This window comes from Monodon monoceros, unplaced genomic scaffold, assembly GCF_005190385.1.
Source record: "Monodon monoceros isolate NGI ecotype Baffin Bay Population unplaced genomic scaffold, NGI_Narwhal_1 Super_Scaffold_18, whole genome shotgun sequence".
Taxonomy (NCBI): Eukaryota; Metazoa; Chordata; class Mammalia; order Artiodactyla; family Monodontidae; genus Monodon; species Monodon monoceros.
Genome location: NW_021703774.1, coordinates 78,726,769 through 78,747,610, shown reverse-complemented (window position 1 = coordinate 78,747,610; position 20,842 = coordinate 78,726,769). Strand labels below are relative to the sequence as shown.

Here is a 20,842-nt window from a genome sequence, read left to right as displayed (position 1 = left end):
TCTTTGCCTATACTTCAGTATTACATTTTTACATAGCTGTGTCCATCTTTTCTTTATTAATACTTTTGGAACCTATAGTATAGGTAGGTAGGCCTTCCATACTCAAAGGCATGAAAATATCCTTCTATACTGTTTTTTTGTAGCACTGTGTTATACTTTTAACATTTAAAAATGTAATCCAACTGCGTTCTATTTTTGTGGATGATGTGAATTAGGGATTTGCCACACAATCGTGAGGTAGATATGCTATTCAGGCTTCCTTTTGCCCAGTGGTTGAGATCCATTGTTTTGACTTACGTTCATTTCCTGGGCAACTTTCTGAGACAGGACATCCATAGTTGCACCTAAAGTTGAAACAGAAAACAAGCACAATTTTTAAGATTTTTGCTCACTCTATCCTAAAGAATCATAAGGCTAGAATTTTACATTGGAAATCTGTAACTGGGTGCTCCTCTCTCTATAGCTGGGTCTTTCTGTGCCTCTTTTTCTGGTCCTGTCCATCAGTGCATCTCTGTTTCTCTCCCTGTCTCACACGTTTCTCTCCTCTGTCTTTCTCCTGTCCTCTAGCACTTCTCTTTTTTCTCCTTATCCCTTCCTTTCCTTAACCATCTACAGTGTTAACCATCTTAAATGTTTCTTGGATGATTTGTTCTGATTGTTTAATAGAATTTCATAGTCTCAATGCATTTTTGTTTGTTTTGGAACAATTTTTTATTTACCTATCTGTGAATTTCAATATAGTTATAAAATGTATGCTAAACATAAGATTTGGGGATTTCAAGCATTTACAGCTGAGACTCAATTTGTATTTGTTTCTTTTTATCACATAAACACTTAGAACATTTAAAATGCCTTTTGAGAAAGAGAAAAAAATCCACTTTCATAATTGTTTAGTATGTATACATTTTCCAGTATTTGTAATCATGGAATAAATGATTGTATTCTGCTAGCTATTCGCTTACAAACATTTACCTATATTTCTATGTGGTCCTGTTAGGGACATTACAGCTGAACGGGTAGAAGATGGGCCGTACGGTTGAATTTGGCTCCTTGTTAACGAAAGGGGGATCCTGAGTGATTTATTTAGCCTCTTAGTTCCTTTTCTCTTCGACGGGAATAATAAAACCCACCCAAGGTTGTTGTGAGGATTAAAATGTTATAAGAAGACACACACTCATAAATATACCTGCTTTGGCAAAGGAGCACATCAGCCAGGTTTTGTATGCGTGTGCGCGCACGCGTCTGTGTGTCTGTTTTCTATGTCACTGTAAAGAAGCAAAAAGGAGAGGCACGTGGTTAAGCTCTCAGGGGGTGGATTCCACTGGTGTTATTTCAGTTCCTTTTGAAAGAAGAGCTCAGAATCACAAGAAGGAAACTAACCCCAAAGATGAGCCTCACGTGTAAAATCTTAACCAGCTTCCTTCTGATTTTCGCTGTTTCCACCAAAGGTAAGTTGGTGCGTGGGTCTCCACTGTCACCATTAGAAGCTTCTTTGGCAACCCTGAAGTGAGTGCAAGAGTCAGAGAGGTCACAGCCCAGCTTTCCTTGGCAGTGAGCTACCTCAGTAACTTTCTTGCTTTTTGTAGGTGAGGTCTCTGAAAATACTGAAGTCATCTGGGGTTGCCTGGATCATGACATCAACCTGGACATTCCTGGTTTTCAAATGAATGATAGGGTAGCAGATACACGATGGGACAAAAACAAAATCAAGATTGCACAATTAAAACAAGACAAGCCACCTTACCAGATAACGGACACGTATGTGATGTTAAATAATGGAACTCTGAAAATTAAAGCTCTGAAGAGAAATGATAGCGACGTCTACACAGTATCTGTATATGATTTGAATGGAAAAAACATATTGGAGAAAGCATTTGATTTGAAGATTCAAGGTAAGTCTCTGTCCCCTAAATTCCTCCATCTCAGTATGGGTGCTGTTTAGCAAGTTGAGGAATAGCATTTATGAAATGTCCCCAGCCCTGACCTTGGCCTTGGGGGAGCCCTAAAGGAAATCGAATGCATCTCTCCTACCTCGGTGCAGACTCCAGTCCTGTGAGAGAGACGGAATCCACAGCTAATAGACCCTCAAGTCTACATACCTCAAACTCTCTCTTCAGAGGCTGTGGGGATGCAGGGTTGAGTGAAGGATCTGGATTAAGATCCTGCGTTAATCAAGAAGAGGGGAACAGGTGGGCAGAAGAAAAAGGTGGCCGTTCCAGGTGGATGCTGAAGGGCAAGCTAGGTATGAGACTGGGAAGGGGAGGCTGACTGGAGGGCAGTGGGTCTTCCATCCAGAGAGACAATTTCAAGCCAGGATGTCCTGAAGGAGTAATTGTAAGGCAGAAAAGGGCTGGAAATGATGAATTTGAGGAGGAACAGCCCTTGTTTCTAATCAGCTCAACAGCGGCATGATCAAAGGTGGAAGATGATTTTTGCTGATATCTGTAGAAAATACACAAGGTGTGGCTTTGTATGTCTATGTGTGTACTGGGAGGGCAGTAGTAGCTACTGAAGATGGAAGCTTGAAGCCTAGCTAGGGAGCTGCTGCTTTAATCCAAGTGAAGTAGGGAGGGGCTGGTCGGTGACACTCAATTCAGGTTTCGCATTGGAATCAGCTGAGGTGCTATTAAAGTTACCAGTGCTGAGTCCCATCCCAGACCAATTTAATCAGAGTTTCTTGGTGCAGGGCCTGGGCATCGTAGGTTCTAAATTCCCCAGGTAATTTTAATGAGCAGCCAAAGCTGATAACTAGTGGCCTAGACTAAAGGGTGCCTATAAAATGCCTAAAGAACGATTACATTGGGGGTCATGTGTGGAGAAAGGATGAACAAAGTGGCTTGAGTTTGGGAGAGAGGGAAGAGAAAGTACAATAGAACGGAAGTGACAATGAAGTCATAAGTCCAGGGGTCACTTGGCTGGGTGTGGATAAAAGTGAGAAGAGGAAGCTGTACTTAGCTTGGAGAGGAAGACAGGAACCCCAGCATGAGCACAGCCAGAGATTCAGTGAACAAATAAGCATTTCCGTGCTTTGCACAGGAAACGCTGCCAAAGGACGGGCCCCCTCCTCCTACCTAGAGTCACCATCCAGCCTTGTTCTTGAGCGCTCGGAACTGGTAGCAGCCCCCCTCCAACAGTCACAGACATTGTCAGCTCCTCTGCAAATGACAACTTTCCATACCTAGACCTGCACCAGGACGGAGAGTACATTCCAGAAATGGGGCGAGACAGAATGGAGCCAGAAGGGACTTCTGCTTGTGGGCTCTGGGAACCACAGATGTCGTGACTCCGCCAGCATGGGCTTGAGTGTCCTGTTTTGAACTTGAGCTTCACATTCATGTTTCCTTTAGTACTGCAGTGGTAATAATGGTTACCAGTGAGATGTCATGTGCTCTGCTACATGATCTTATTTAAGGTTCTCAATAATCCTGAGAGGTAGCTGTTATTATCCCCTTACTATCTATAAGGAAACAGAAGTGGCTTGACAGGAGCGAAGTCAGGATCCAAACCCAAGGCTAGTTTTAGCAAGGATGGTGACATTCCCCCACCCACCACCCCAAACAGCTTTATTGTGGTATAATTCACATACTATAAAATTCAGCCATGATTCCATGGCTTGTAGTATATTTACAGAGTTGTACAACCATTACCGCAATCAATTTTAGAATGCTTTCATGACCTCAAAAATAAACCTTCACTCCTTTGCCAAAAGACACAGATCTTTCCATGACACAGCAGCCATCTCATTGTGTTTGTGTGTGTGTGTGTGTGTGTGTGTGTGTGTGTGTGTGAATGTCACACAGCGTGTCAATTTGTGGGTCCAGTCACCATTTCCTGCCACATGATCCTGGGCAAATTCTCTGTCTGCTCTGAGTCTGATTTTCATAATAATAGCTATCGGCTATTCAGTGGGACAAGGCTTCAGGGAGACAACTAAGCATAGGTGCCTTGGGCACCTGGAACACTATACCTGATTCCTCAGTGCTCGTGCTCTCCCCATCTCTTAGTTCCTCCATGCTTCTCAGTCTCCAACCTTGGTACCCACAGCTCCTTAAGGAGGGGGCTGCCGCCGCCAGCTGAGGAACCAGTGGAAGGCCCCTTAAAAGCAGCTGTTAGTGGAGAAGGAGTTTGTCCTAGCAGCCTGGAATCAAAGAGCCACATCTGTGAGACGTGCCCCACAGGATCCAACCATGCCTCTTGTATGAAAGTATCTTACAGAGAGGATGTATGTAAAGATATGACTTCGAGTGGCTGCTCATCTCTGGGTGGTTCATATCAGTGAAATACTGGAAAGGATCTTAAAGTCCCCAGCAGTTAGGAACTTATTAATTAAATCAAGAATAGATCATTTAAAAAGATGATGAAAGTGTATATTTATTGGTGTTCCTAAAAGAATTTCATAATAGATCATTAAAGGAAAACAGGCAGACTAAAAAAATCTATGATCCAGTTTTAGTTTTTAGAACACTATTTATATGTGGTATGCATGGCATAGAAAACATTTGTTAAAGGGATGCATCGAAACATTAATAATTATTGACTCTGGGTAGTAGAATTGCAAGTGGTTTTTAATCTTCTTGAAACTTTTTTGGTATTTTATCAATTTTTACAGTGATGTGATTTACTGTTATAAATTAAAAAAGAGTATTTCCATTTTGAAAACACAAGCAAACTCCTTGACTCAACCCCTAGAGTATGCACTGACCCTGTCTTTTTGTATATGGTGATGTTTTTCCATCCTCTTCATTCTGGGTCACACCGAATCCCTGGATGGGGAAAAAAAAAAAACCCTTAATTTCTGCCTGCCTGTATTTTGGGACAGAAATGAAATTTGGTGAGAAAGTTCATGGGGAAGATATTATTGTCTGGGAGGGAGGAAATCAGAAAAAAACAAAAAACAAAAAAAAAGCTATCCATCTGCATAATGAATGGAAGGATGCCGAGAGAGGAAAGTGGCAAGTCTGAGGAAAGAGAGGGAAGGATGAGAAAAAGGGCAGGAGTTGGTCACACAGCTCGCAAGTGGTGGAATAGGATTGGGACCCGGCCCAACCGACGCCAAGGCCAGGGCTTCTTCTTTCATGACGCAGCCTTCGAATGTTATCATGTCAGAAAAGGAGAGGCAGGGCATGTATGACTATGATTTTACAACAACTACCACCAATATTGTCAGTACCTGTCAGTGTGCCGGGGCTTTGTCACATGTCACCCCTGCTGTGACAGGTGGGGAATGTCTTTCTTATCCTTCTCTTGTGGATGAGGTCCAGTGAGGTCCAGTGGTGAGGTCCAGCAGCTCTGGGACGCTGAAGGCGTTCTCTCCCTCCAGAGCTTGAACTGCACACCTGACCCCCTGCTCCCAGGACCTGCTGCTTCATTTGTGACCAAGGCCCCGGGCTACACATGTACCAGTCCTCCAGGGACAAGTTCCCAGCTGCTCTTAAAGCATTGCCCCCACCCCGCTATCCCTCACAGGCTCCTGAGCATATGGGGATCAGGGTGTGGTAAACCTCTTACCCATACTACTGAACTTGGATTTGGAAGGGTGAGCTCCTCTCCTGATTTGCCATTTATTAGTGGGTGCCCTTGGACTGTCCATTTAACCTCTCAGAGCCTTGGGCACTTCATCTGTAAACAAGAAGAGAAACATGCACCTCTCTGTTAGGATGAAATGATATCCTATATACGAAAACATTTTAAGGTATAAAACAGCACATAAGCCTGTGATATGATGTATTTTTTACTGATATAACGTATCTGTAAATATCAGAAATAAATTTGTTGTGAATGTGCTGTATAAATAAAATGAAATAGAAATGATTTTTGAAAATTGCTAGGGGTCTTTGAAATTTTTTCTGGTCCCAACCTAACTCAATTTCCCCTCTATAAATAGGTATGTCTTTTACAATCAGTAAATGGCCTAATATGAATTGAATCTTTCTTTCCTTTTCAGAGATGGTCTCAAAACCTGTAATTTCCTGGAGTTGTACCAACAGAACCCTGATCTGCGAGGTAGCAAAAGGAAGTGACCCTAAATTAAAACTGTTTTTAAATGAGACCCGTATCAAAGAAAGTCATCAGAAGGCCATCACACACAAGTGGAACAGCAAATGGACTGCATCATTCAACTGCGTGGCGAGTAACAATGTCGGTGCCCAAACGAGCACGGTGACCATCAGCTGTTCAGGTGCGTGGTGGGCACTGGTCAGACACCCCAAGTTCACTTCACAACCACAGCCTTTGAGGCCCACAGCAGAGGACCGCTCCAGGGCCTGGGTGTTTGGGCTGGGAGGCATCCTTGGCTCAGGGTGAGGACTGAAAACATACCCCATTTCCCCGGAAATCTTCAAGGGAAGTCCTAGAGGAGAGATGAGGTAGTGCTCTATGGTTGCCCATCTTGGGAATCTTCTCAGAGAGCATGGTATAACCTCAGGCAATGAAAAAGATTCTCTGCTAGGAGAAAGAATTGCCGAGTTGAAGAGATAAAAGGAGCTGTAACGGTGATCTCACACAGACCGCCACTTCCCAGAGAGGCAAGCTGACTGGCCCACGATCCCTCAGCTAGTCAGTGACCATGATTGTGGCTCCTAGGGCAATAATGGAGAAGGGAGCCAAAAGATTCCTTTCTGGAGGGGAGATGGCTGGCACCTCCTATCAGGGGCAGGTACAGAAGGGCTGTAGAAACCCTGGGAGTTAGAGGCTTGGGGGAAAGAAGAGCTCGAGGCCAGGGAGGACCATGAACACAGGTGGGCAATGCTCTTACTGCCTCAGAGCAGACAGCCCAGCACCAGAAAGTTCTGAAACTTCAAGAGTCTAAGTTCTTCCCTGGACCACCAGCCTCATGTGACCCCTAGAAGTAAGTTTTTTAAAATAAATTTATTTGTTTTTGGCTGTGTTGGGTCTTCGCTGCCGTGTGTGGGCTTTCTCTAGTTGCGGCGAGCAGGGGCTACTCTTTGTTGTGGTGCGTGGGCTTCTCATTGCAGTGGCTTCTCTTGTTGTGGAGCATGGGTTCTAGATGCGAGGGCTTCAGCAGTTGTGGCTCGCGGGCTCTAGAGCACAGGCTCAGTAGTTGTGGTGCATGGGCCCAGTTGCTCCGCGGCACGTGGGATCTTCCCGGACCAGGGATCGAACTTGTGTCCCCTGCATTGGCAGGTGGATTCTTAACCACTGCGCCACCAGGGAAGCCCCTAGAAGTAATTTTTTTTTTTTTTTGCGGTACACGGGCCTCTCACTGTTGCGGCCTCTCCCGTTGCAGAGCACAGGCTCCGGACGCGCAGGCCCAGCGGCCATGGCTCACAGGCCCATCCGCTCCGCGGCGTGTGGGATCTTCCCGAACTGGGGCACGAACACGTGTCCCCTGCATCGGCAGGCGGACTCTCAACCATTGCACCACCAGGGAAGCCCTAGAAGTAATTTTTGAAAGGTGGCCTGCTCTGGGAGCCAGGACTCTTGACTTCTAGTTTGGGTCTCTCCAAATATATAGGGACGACCTGCACAGAGTTCCTTCCCCTTTCTGGGCTTCAGCCTCCTGGTCCACAAAGAAGATGAGCCCTGTGATCCCCAAGAGTCTACTCATCTGATACTCTGGGATTATGTCTCCACTGCTGTCTAGTCAACCCCCTGACAGGAAACTGAGCACAAAAGATAGTTGTTTGGCCAGAGGCCCTGAGCTTCTATAATGAGTATGGCTGGTCAGTGACGCTAGGAAGCAGCCCTGAGCTGGCGTGAAGTCAGAAGTGAGACTTTTTAACATACATTTTGAATTATTTATCAGTTGCTGTGTAACAAACAACCCCACATTTAGTGGCTAAAACACAAGCAGTTATTATCTCACAGCTTCTGTGGGACACGAATCTGGGAGTGACTTAACTGGATGTTTCTGGCTCAGAGTCTTTCATGAAGCTGTAATCAAAACACAGGCAGGGGCTTTCCCTGGTGGCGCAGTGGTTGAGAGTCCGCCTGCCGATGCAGGGGACACGGGTTCGTGCCCTGGTCCTGGAGGATACCACGTGCCGCGGAGCGGCTGGGCCCGTGAGCCATGGCCGCTGGGCCTGCGCATCCGGAGCCTGTGCTCCGCCACGGGAGAGGCCACAACAGTGAGAGGCCCAAGCACCGCAAAAAAAAAAAAAAAAAAAAAAGACACAGGCAGGGGCTGCAGTCATGTCAGTCAGGTGCAAGCACTACTGGGGGAGCATCCATGTCCAAGTTCACTCACAGGGGCGGCATTGGGCTGCCTTACAATATGGCAGCTACTTCCCACAGAGCAACCTTTTTTTTTTTTGCGGTACGCGGGCCTCTCACTGTTGTGACCTCTCCCGTTGCGGAGCACAGGCTCCGGACGCGCAGGCCCAGCGGCCATGGCTCACGGGCCCAGCCGCTCCGCGGCATGTGGGATCTTCCCGGACCGGGGCACGAACCCGTGTCCCCTGCATCGGCAGGCGGACTCTCAACCACTGCGCCACCAGGGGAGGCCAAACCATGGACTTTTTGTACTTGATCTCAGGAGTGATAGATGGCCCATCACTGCTGCAGTATTCTATTCGTTAGGAGCCTGTCAGTAAGTCCAGCCCACATTTAATCAGAAAGGGTCTCACACCAGTGGGAATACCAGGAGGCAGGGCTCAGCGGGGACCATGCTAGAGTCTGCCAGTCACATGCTCAGACCAGCGTCCCTTCACCTCCTATGAAGTCTATGTCTGCCCACCAGCCGTCCCTCCGTGCCCCCCATCACTAAGGCACAGTGAGTGAAGTCGCCCCTCCTCGACTTCACAAGCTCTTAATCCCCTTTTAGGAGGTTCTTGATTAGAGTTGCCAGATTTAGCAAATAAAAAGAGACAGTATAAATGTGTTCCAAGTGTTGCGTGGGACATACTTATCCTAAAAACTATTCGTTGTTTATTTCAAATTTAACTGGGCATCCGGTGTTTTATCTGGCAGCCCTACTCCACGCTTATTTTAACTAGATCCCACCAGTATAAAAATGTGTGTGCATGAAGGATGGAGCGAGGGAAGAAGGGCTTTGGGGGAAGATGAGGTTTGAAGACTGGAGCATTCCTGTCCCTTACTCTGTGGTACAGAGTGGGAGCCAGTCTGGGAAGGGGCCACTAGAGAGATGGAAGGAATACCTAGGGGGAGACTGGGGAGGACAGGGCTGCTCTTGAAGACCCTAAAATGGACCTGGATGTTTCATCCTAAAAGGCCAAGGCAGAGTGGACCAATGACAAGATTAACCACTTGGCTCAGAAAAGATGAGCATGTACTTAAAACCGAAATAGTAGGAGGAAGGAGCAGGTTTGGACACACAAGAAGGATTCCACCACATAAACTCGTGGGCACATTATCTCCAAGAGGGAGTGCAGGAAGGAGTGTGGCTGGATTTAGTGACTGTGAGGACATAGCTTTCAATGACAGAGCCACAGCTGCCTCTGAGACACACTGGAGCATTCCCCGCAGAAAGCCCCCAGAGGCTGTGCTGGACGAATCTGTGAACAGACTGTGTAAGGCGGTCCAACATTCCCAAGTGTGCCCAGATAGGGGCGTGCTTGCCCTGCCTGAGGACTCTGAGAAGACAAGCTAGTGGCTGCATGGTTTAGTCCCTGCTCCCCAACTGGTCCTAGGCCCATGCCCCCCCACACCCAGGTCAGACCCTGGGAAGTCCTTGGCTCAGCCCAAGGTGGACTCCGATAGCCCTGGCCCTTCCTCCAAGCAGGCAGAGCCTAACGGACCCCCCTGACTTTCCCGGTCCAGTTTCACAGCAGGTTAGGATTATGCCTGCTTTTCCAGCGGAAGCCGCTTCATCCACAGAGCATAGAGAGGCCGTGTAACCGGCAGGCAAAGAATGGGTCAGAGGGAGACTTAGGAAAGAAAGCAAGGATTAACAACCCACCGCAGTCTGGAAACCTGTTTAGTTTCATTTCTGAGCCTCTGACTTGCTCCTGGGACCCATCCTGGGCTTCATGAACAACAGTATCTTCCTAGGAATGTTTGGCTAGAGAAGGGTTTCCTTGTGATGTTGGGGAGAACTCCATTTGTTTTCCAGATGTACGAGTCCCCTGAGCCCTGGCCCCAGCTGCTGCCTCTGTGACTGCTGTTGACTCACAAAAGGGCAGATGGCCCAGCATCCCTCCTGGGAAATAGCTCCCAGAAGCACCGGTGCACGGAACTGTAGTCAGAGCAGACCCTGATCTTTGTGTGTAGTTTTACAGTTTACAAAGCACTTTCACATCCATTATCTGATTGACTTCCAGCAGCCACCTGTGATATAAGTTCCTTATCTCCATTTTTTAAAGACAGGAACAGGCTCAGAGAGGTGGAATAACTTGCCAAAGGTCACACAGCTCTTGCCTAGAAGAGCCTGCTCTCAAACCCATTTCTCTTAACACAGTCGTTGTTATCCTCATTGCATGACAGCAGCTGAAGGTCTGTGAGCTGAAGATCAAGTCCACTGCTGCTGCTAACTCACTGTGTGTCTGAGTTTCCCTCACAGGCCAGGGAAAATCTGGGATGAGGTGCTGCCTCTGAGGTCAGAGAACTGGGTTGGACACGTGAAACATGTATCCTGTCTTTAGAAACTTTCTGGTCAAGAGGGTGAGAAGAAAATCATGACGTGGGAGGGCAGCCGGAGATGAAGCTAGAAAAACAGTGCAGAAACATGGAGACGAGGGCTGCTTAAAGGAACCACTCAGGAATGGATACTGTGTGGCCTCAGGCAACTCATCCTCCCTCTCTGGGCCTGAAACTAGAGATTACCCTAGATTTTCTCTAAACTCTTTCTCAGATCGAAACTTCTGTGACATTCTCCTTGATAGGGGACAGTGCTTGGTACGTGAAGAATCAGGCATTTGTGGTTCAGGAGAGCAGTCCTCCAAGGAATGTTCTGAGAGGGCTTATCCTGGACCCTGCACCCGCTCAGGTATTGACCCAGTTCACAGCCTCCATGAGCTTGGCTTCCCTGAGGTTGAAAAGTCCCACCAAGCTCTTTTATCTGAACGATAGGAGGCAGGAGTCCTCGAGTCCTTGGCCAGAGCAACGAAATGGCCCCTCTTCCCAGGATGCTGCCATCCATCCCACGTCTGTTCCTCTTGCAGAGAAAGGTCTGGATATCTATCTCATCATTGGCGTTTGCGGAGGAGGCACCGTCTTCCTTGTATTCGTGGCACTACTCGTTTTCTACATTAGCAAGAGGAAAAAACAGAGGAGTAGGAGAAATGGTAAGCTCCCTCTCTTCTGTCCCACCACAGGCCTGGGTGAAATCCCCGTGGAAACAACTCATGGGTCTGGCACTTAGAGTCTGGAAAGAAAATAATGGAGATGGGTAGTTTCAGAATGTCGGGGCTGTAACCGACAGTTACAGTTTGTTCCATTTTGTGGTTAGCTTGATTTTTGAAAAACAAATTCTCAGTGGTAACAATGTGGGAGCTTTGAGAAGCTCCATCCAGGCTGGCCTCATTGGAATCCACCACCTGAGGCTGATTGGGTATAAAGCTGTGTGGACATATGTTGAATGAGCCACATATATCTGTGTGGGTAGAAAGATAAGCTTCGAAACACAATTTCCATGAAGAAACACCTTGTCTTCTCCTGAGGGTGTGGCCAAGGTGGGTTCAAGACCAAGCTCCTAGGAATACAGGTAAAATTTCAGGACATCAGGGGCTCACAGGAACACACTTGTTCTAAAACTGGATGTTTATATCCCCTTTCCAATTCACTGTTCCAAGGGGAGGGGTTAGGGCTGTGAGTGTTTCTTCCTAGAATCAGGCCAGTCTGACAACTCACCTAGAATGAAAAAGTTATGCTCATTAGCGAGGAGCTGGCTCAAGGAGCGTCCAGGCCACTCAAAGCAGTGTGGGTGAATTACAGCAGAACTGGGTGGAAGGCAGATCTAACGGAGAGACCCATCCAAAGGCAGGGAGTGACTAATGTCCTCTCTGACTACTCAGATCCTATTACAAGGGCTGTAACCCTGAGGTGCTCTAGGGCATGATCCCTGGGATGACTCAGAGGCAGGGCTGGGGTCTGAGTGCCCTCTCTGCTCCCTGGAGACCCAGGCACAAAACCATCCCCCACTGGTCTCTAAAGCCCTGGGCTCTCCCTCTATTTTTCTGGTGGGCATTTCTGTCTCCCCTACCCCCCCCCCAAGGCCTGGAATCTCTAGAGGGTAGAGGTGGCTTCTGCTTCCTCATCGTATCCCCCAGAGCAGCTAGCGTGACATCTTGTACACAGGAGGGGCACTCAATAAATAGCTATATTGATCTTGATTGTATCTTACCAAGAAAAACTCTTCAGAGGTTTTTATTGTTGCAGATGAAGAGATGGAGATAAGAGGGAAGAGAGTGACCCCTGAGGAAAGGGGCTGGAAGCCCCACCAAGTTCCAGGCTCAACTCCTCAAAATCCAGCCATGTCCCAAACTCCTCCAATACCTGGTCATCGTTCCCAAGCACCCACTCATCGTCCCAGGCCTCCTGGCCCCCGTGTCCAGCACCAGCAGAAGAAGAGGCCTCCTCCTACCCTGGGCAAACAAGTTCACCTGCAAAAAGGCCCTCCCCTCCCCAAGCCTCGAGTTCAAACGAAACCTCCCTGTGAGGTCGAAGAAAACTCATAACTGTCTCCTGACGCAGCTGTCCTCTTCCTCTAATTAAAAGAGATTAAAAACCGTCCTTTCCCATAAAAGGCACTGTGGAATTTCTCCACTCCAGGTGTGCATGCCCACACTTCCATCAAGTGTGCTCTACAAGCAGACCATGATCTCCTCCCCAGCCCAGGAGCCACAGCCATGTCTGTACCTTCCAACTCAGCCATGTGGTCTGACGTCTGGAGTCTCTGGCCTCCTCACAGATCTCCACCTCAGCAGGAAGGGAAAAACAATAAAAGTGCACACATTAGGATGATGGGTGATGGAGCGCCAAATCCTAGAGCTCTCGTACCCTCCGTCTCAGAGCACGTGCCGGTGTCAGATGTCAAGCAGTCGCTGTGGCCACGTCTCGCTACAAGCAGCTTCCTGCTTGAGAGACCCTTGGTTTTCTTAGGTGGACACTTGCTCACCATATCGCGAGTACAAGTGAAACAAATGCCTTGATTTGACCCCAGCAACTGCTCGCTGTAGAAAGGAGCCCAGCATCGAGCTGCTGAATGAGAAAGAGGCTAGTGGGTGGGGTGTGACGGCAGGACCAAATTTGGCCATCCCACTTCAACTGGGCCACCTTAATCCCCACCAGAACAACCAGAATCCACTCCCCAGGTCTCAGCTGCAAAGCTGGACCCACAGCCTATTGGTAGATTTATACAATGAATTGAAATCTCTGTGCACACACTTCAACAAGAGACACCAGAAAACATAACCTCATTTTGGGTTTCACTTCCTTGACTCTTCAGACATGGTCATCACGATCTGTAGAACCATCCTTGAAAAGAGGGGAATCCATGAATACTGAAGGTGCCATGAGCCTAGCAGACAACATGTAAAAGGGCAGGCTAAGAGACAACTTGGCTGAAGCAAATCCCAAGTCTTAAGGGACCATTATTAAAAGTTCAGGCCCCACCCCCAGCTAACAGTCATGCTAGCTGTACTTTGAGGGAAGTGGGAGAAAAAAAAAAAACAGTTTACAGTTAAGGTTCTAAAACAATAGGTGGTGAGAAGGCACCTGCTTTGAAATGTTGGTACCATGTTGTTTGTGGTCCCATCCACCCACCTTCTCCCAGCTTCTTAGACTTGCTAAACCTTGTCAGGCTCGGGCAGGAAGCTCTGAGGTCTAAACCACAAAGCCTATGTACATTCAGGACTTCCTGTGAGAGCTCACGGAGGGTTGAACTGCTCTTTTCTCTGAACCTGAACATCCATTGTTTTAGCTCCCAGAGTTAATTATTAAGAATAATGATGAATGGAAGCCCATAGCTTCCTGAAATTCAAACATGAAATCCAGTCAAGTAACAGTCATCACAAGATCAACCTAGGAAGAGAAATGAAGGTCTTAGCACTGCCCCCTTTCTCCTTCCTCATTGCAGTCCTGCGCTATTCCATCAGCCATCCTGCCAGAATGGCTCCTATCCCATTCCCTTCCTGAAGCCCTCCCTGGCCTTACCAACCCGCGCTGTGCTTTTCTCCTGAAATCTTGTGGCATTATATATCATACAGAGCACGTATTGCCTCTAACTATTCAATCCTTCATCATTTACTCATTCAACAAACATTTATTGAACTTCTACTACATACCAAGCTCTGTGCTAGGTACTAGGAAAACAGAGGTGTAATGGCATCTTTGCTCTCAAGGCACTCACTGTCTAGTTGGGGGAGGAGTAGACTAATTACAGGATAAATGTAACCGTGTGATAAGTATAGGTCAGAGGCCAATACAGGAGCCCAGAGGAAGGACTTGGAATCTGGATTGAGTGATGGGACTGGGGTGACACAGAAGGCTTCCTGGAGGAGGTGGCATTTGAACTGAGTTGTAATAGATGAGTAGAACTGGTGAAGCAGAGGTGCAGAATTACCCATGTAGAGGGAACAGCAAGAGGAAGCTCATGCCGACTACCTGTTTATATAAATATGTTATTCATTTTTCAACTACTATGTTTCATCAATTTGAAGATACCATTGATTTTTAACTGGCACCATTATTTACATACCACGAGAAAGAAAAAAACACTCTCAATCACACTGTTAACAAATGCTAAGTTACAATCAATTTTAGGCCCAACCCCATTCCTGAGGTGTTAAAATGTGAATAAAAAGTGCATTTTAGAAGCAATGAAATGCATGGTTAACAAGCGTCCTGAGGACGTTGACCGTTTCTCAGCATTGCCCGTACCACTTTACTGAAAATTTCACTGGCCAGTTGACTCAATGGGTGAGTACAGTCTTGATGAAAAGAAGGGAAGTGAACATCCGTGGCATCTACATACGGAAGATACACTCCCTGGCCTGCTGGAATCTCCACCGTGAGGCGGAAAACACAGGCCTCACTCAAGATTTGTGCTGCAGTCACCCCTGCTGAGGTTGTGTGATCTCCCACTGAGCCTGTCCCGGAGTGTGGACTTTCTGAGAAGTGGTCAGGCCAGCTGCAGAATACCTTGCTGAGCTTGTGAGAAAAAAAAAAATCGATGATTCAGTAGCTTAGGTTGGGGCCCGAGACTCTGTTATTTTTAACAATAACAATTCTGAGGGGTTTTCAAGTGGGGAACCACAGGTGTGATGGTCCAATACTGGTCCTCCAATTATTAATCACCAGTGACTTGTCGAACCTGAGGACTTTATAGATAATACAGCATGTAAGAAAAGCGGCCACAGTCCAGTTAAAGAATCCTCTACGGGTAACGTCCACTACGATGAATTCATCCTGGTTGGAAGATATACTTAGGTAATTTGAGACACTGGAACACCCTAGAGTGTCACATGAAGATGGAAAATTCCGGTCTTTTTGATATCCTCCCTGCTCTCCCTAAAAGCAGTCTGATCCTAGCAACTGGGTCAGCCTAGCTCCAAGGGGACCTTGGCTGCAGACTAGCAGTTTCATCTCAGTCTTCCTTCTGCAGTCTCTAGGGTGAGCTCGCCTGGGCTGGCTGGGCTGCAGCCACATGGTTCCTCAAGCTCACCCATGTGTTCCCCACTGCAGGACCATTGCACGTGCTGACCCCACTGCCCACACCCCTCACCTGGCTCTTCACCCGTCCACACTCTTCTTTCAGGACTCAGATTGAGGGTCATGAAAGAGGCCCTTCCTGACCCCTGAACTCTGCTGTGACATGAACCTTGTGAGACCATCTCATCTCTGTGTCTCATTCTGTGGTCCTCTAGTTCAAAGGAGGATGAGGCCCACAGGTACTGCAGCCAGAAGGTTCTGACTCTCTCTCACTGGCTTTGAAAGCTTGAATAATTTACTCAGCCTCTTTGAACATTGGTTTCCTCATCTGTAAAATGGGGATAACACTTCACAGGGTTAAAGTGAGGATTAACTGGAAATAATGTCTGTAAATGTAACTGGGATGCCCTGGTGTACAGCAGAAATCTGAAAACTCTGAGCTTTCTTTCTGGCTTGATACCTGAGAATGAATACGTTGGATAGCGGATACAAATGGTCCAGTATTGGAAAGAGACACAACCCATTTTAAATTAATAAATCAGCACTCTGTAAGGTGACTTAGTGTGTTGTGAGTTTGAGTCACCTGAGTTAGTTTCCTAACATCTGGCCACATGGGACAAATTGATAAAATCCAATGCCAGATATATTAAAAGCAAAGAACAGACCTGTGAGGCAGCCCCACAAATCCTGGATTGAGCCACCAGCATGCTGACACCTCCCTGGCCCCATAAGCAGGGCCACCCTGATGACACATTTGGACATCACTCCCCAAGATGGAGGTTGAAAACCACAAGAAGGTGGTTTATTCACAGCAATACAGAGCAGGGGAAGGGGTGGCAGGGGAAGTTCGGGTCTCTCTGATAGCCTGCCTCTGATAGGGTGTGAGATCTACCCACTGGTCAGGGCTGGCATCCGGAAGGTGCTTACAGCAGATGTTGGGAGGGGCAATCAATTTCATGGATTTTAGCAAACAGTCAAGCAGTCCCGGAGGTCCCACATGAGCTGGTGCCGCAGAGCCCAGCCACATGGACTGGGGAAGCAAAAGCTGGATTGCGGGGAGCTGTCTTCAGGGAGAGAACAGGGCAGGGGTAACAGTAAGGCAGGGGAGTTTCTAGTTAAGCAGCTTAACTCATGCGTCAGCCTTTACTCCCTTCTGAAACCCAACAAAAATAACATTAAACTTAACAAAAATAAAAGACACAAACCACAAAGGCAAAGAGAACAGAGGGAAAAAAAAACAAAACAGTAGACAATTAAAAACAGAGGGATTAAATACAAGTTCTCTACTGAATGTTGGGACTGAGCTCTTACCCCACCCAGCTTGCAGAAATCGGGCAGAGTATCCATGATATTCTCAGGCAGGATATTGGGAAAGATTTATCAGCTAAAGAAAGATCTCATCTAAAAAGACCTAATGACACTGACAACCAAGGTTTCCCAGTAAAACCACCCAGCTAGTTGTTAAACCCCTCCTGATCACAGAGATTTTGGTCTTTACTCTTCCTCCATCTCCAAATACGGTCACGTTGGGGATTAGGGCTTCAACATATAAATTTTGGTGGAAACAATTTAGTCCATAACAGTGTTGAAGTGCTAGTGTTCCTAAGGTCAAGAAGGCTCTATGTGTCCTATGGAAAAAGCCCACGTGTCAGATAAGCTTCATTGAAGAACGAGTTATAGTACTGTGGGCCGTGAGTTCAATGTTAATGCCTCAGCAATGTATACTAAATTAGGTGTCTTTAAACAGAAACACACATAAAACAAGGTTCAATGTTCTGTATCGATCAGTTGATAAAAATGTGTGACCAGAGGTTTCCAGGAACCTAACCCTGTATTCCCCCTGGGAGCATAGTTCAGTATTTGCTGAGTCAGTGTTTGTGGTTACTTTAGAGAACACAACCACTATGAATAATGAGAACTGACTGTATATGCGTTTGTTTTTTCTTCTGGCACTGCCTTCAGATTAGCTCCCCTCACTCTCTCTGCCACCACCAAGCTGATGGGACTCTTGCCCAGGATTGCTGTGGTGACGAGGCAGCCCAGGCAGGGAGGAGAGAGCAGGGATGGTTTAAAAGCTCTCCGCTGACTTACCCTCTTCTACCCCAGGTTGTGGACATCCATCCCCTCGGGTCCCCTTGCTCACAATCCTACTCACAAAGAGCCTTCAGTCTTCTCAGAGGGTCCTCAGTTTTATGTCAGTTTTTCATATATATGCTCTTTTCCCTTCAGTAGTTCTGTAGTTTGCCAAGAGTTAATTTTGGAGGAAGGAACCTGCAGCACAAGCTGGTTCATTGGCTTGTCAGGAATCTCGATCAGGGAGGATATTAGTAATACGATGTAAGAACAACCAAGTGGAAATATCAAATATGAAAAATATAGTAGTTGAAGCAAAAGACATAATAGCTGGGATAAGTAGCAAGATAGATACAGTGAAAGAATGAATTAAGAAGCTGTAAAATAATCCTGAAGACTTATCCCAGAAGGCAGGGGAAAATATAAAGAGATTCTAAAAAGTAAAAGAAATACTAAGAAATATGAGCGATAAAAATACCAACATTCAGATATCAGGGATCTCACAGGAGAAAAAAAAAAAAACAAACATAGGGGAGAAAATGAAGGCTAGAGATAGAAACCCCCAAATTAGACACATTACTATGAATTAAAATCACTGAATACTAAGAAAATTCTGGAATGTTTTCATTGAGAGAAAGAAGCTCACATACAAAAAAACAGGCATCAGATTTACATTATACTTCTCAGTAGCAACACTGGACGCAAGAAGATAAAAAAGCAATACTATTTTTAAAGTGTCGTACATAGAATTTTATATTCAGCCAAATTGACATTGAAATGTGAGGATCTAATAGAAAATATTGTGGATATTTTCTGACATAAAAAACCTCAGAACCTATGCTATGCATAGACTCATTTTGAAAAAACCTTGGAAGAAATATTCAAAAAAGAGGAAAATGAATCCAACAGATGCTGAGGAGGAACGTAGAGTTAGGGTGATCAAATAACCTAGCAAAACTGTTGTGTAAAAAAAAAAGGGGGGGGGAAGGTTACAGAAAAAAAGCAAAGGGAAAACTATATTCATAAGAACCCAGAACTATAATTTGATCTAGGCTATATCAGTTTCGTGTGTATGTGTGTGTGTTGTTTTCGCTGTTGTGTGTATTATGTGTGGGACAGGGGAAGCAGAGTCCAAATAGGTGAGACAACCTGTTAAACTACCTGCCTTGTCAGGGAGAGGAAATAAATATTGATACATTTAATGAGTCAGGAAGAAGAAATAAACAAATATGTATCTTAAGGTAAGGGCAACCACTATAAGAACAAAAATTAAATACGTTCTTTTAAACCAGCAGAAGAAAATCACATCTACTCAGTGAAGAGTAAGAAGGTTAAAACAGAAAAAAAAAAAAAAGATATCAGTAATGGAAACTACAAAATAAGATGGCAGAAACAAGTCCTAATATGGAGTGATTATGATAAATGTATATAGATTAAGTCACAAATCAAAAGGCAGAGCATCTCAAATTGGACATTTTAAAAGATCCAACAATATACTGTTTACAGAGGACACATTTACAACAAAAGAATATAGAAAGGCTGAAAATAAAAAGATATCAAGCAAAAAAGATGAGACAGCAGTCTTAATACCTGACAAAAGAAAATTCCAGAGACAAGGGAGGAAATCATGTGTCGGTAGAAGCAATAATAGAGCAAACACATATGCACCTGAGATATTACCTCAAAAACTATAAAATGACAACTGATAGAGCTTGATAAGAAAGAGCCAAATTAATAATTTTAGTCGGAAGTTTTAACATTAAAAAATTAAATAGGAGAAAACTGAGCCTTCAGAAATGAATAGGTTAAACAGAGGAAAAAATAAGCCGTGATGTAGAAGATCTGAATATTTCAATCAATAAAGCTCAATTTATCTATACCCAATAGAGTACATATTCTTTTTGAGTACACATAAAAGAGTTTAAAAAATTAATCACATACTAGGCCACAAAGGAAATTACAAGAAAGTCTAAAGAATGACTATTATTTGGATTACCTTTTTCAATCATAATGAATTAAATTGGAAAATTTTTTTTAAAAAGATAGTGAAAAGAGTGCTTCACTGGTGGCGCAGTGGTTAAGAATCTGCCTGCCAATGCAGGGGACACGGGTTTGAGCACTGGTCTGGGAAGAGCCCACATGCCGTGGAGTGACTAAGCCTGTGAGCCACAACTACTGAGCCCATGTGCCGCAACCGCTGAAGCCTGTGTGCCTAGAGCCCATGCTCTGCAACCAGAAAAGCCACCTCAATGAGAAGCACATGCACCACAACAAAGAGTAGCCCCTGCTCGCCGCAGCTAGAGAAAGCCCACGCGCAACAACGAAGACCCAATGCAGCCATGAATAAAAATAAATAAATAAATTTTAAAAATTAGTGAAAAGAAATCTATGTCAGATTACTAGAAAACATTACTTTTCTGGAAATACATTATTTCTAGAAAAATAGAAAACATATAATTAAGTAATTCTTGGGCTAATAATAAAATCACCAAAGAAGTAAATATATAAAACCAAATGATAATGAAAGTACTACATGTTAAAATTTGAAGACTACATCTACAGCAGTATGTATTGAGAAACAAATATGTAGTTTTAAATACATTTATCAAGATATAAGACAGGTTGAAAACAAGCAAAGGATAATATTCAGGAAGGTGGGAAAACAATAAGCAAAGAAACAGAAAGAAAAGAATAATAATGAAGGTGGAACAGATATCAATGAAATCGCAAATCACAACAACAAAACTAGAGAGTATTAACAAAATCATAAACTAGTGTTTTAGACAGACTAATAAGATAGACCTGTGGTGAGACTACTTAAGGAAAAAGAGGGGGTTGAAGGTTCAAATAAGAAAAAAAAATACAGAATGTAAATGAGGGGATAACTACAGACGCAGCAGAAATTTAAAAATTCATAGAAGAGTATTATGAATAGCTATACACTAATATATTTTTAACACTAAGGAAATTTGCTATATCTCTTGAAAAATATAAAAAGCAAAATTGGCACAAGAGGCACAAAACGGGAATAAACTATGAGGTGTTAAAGAAAGTGATATATTATCAGAGATCTACCTTTTAAAATATATCCAGTGCATTTTACAGGTGACTTTTATGAAATGTCCATGGAGCACTAATTTCTATCTTATACAAGTAATTTCAGAAAATAGAGAAAGAGTGAAAACTGCCCAGTTCAATTTAT

General features: G+C 45.0%; 1 protein-coding gene across 1 annotated transcript; it reads left to right on the top strand.

Moving 5' to 3' along the window:
• The first annotated feature begins 1,323 nt into the window (after positions 1-1,323).
• Positions 1,324-16,108, top strand: CD2 (CD2 molecule). Its single transcript, XM_029230715.1, has 5 exons — positions 1,324-1,448; positions 1,587-1,892; positions 5,945-6,178; positions 11,079-11,201; positions 12,295-16,108. The coding sequence occupies exons 1-5, from the start codon at positions 1,388-1,390 to the stop codon at positions 12,591-12,593; spliced, it is 1,023 nt and encodes a 340-aa protein (XP_029086548.1). The 5' UTR covers positions 1,324-1,387; the 3' UTR covers positions 12,594-16,108.
• The last annotated feature ends 4,734 nt before the right edge of the window (positions 16,109-20,842 follow it).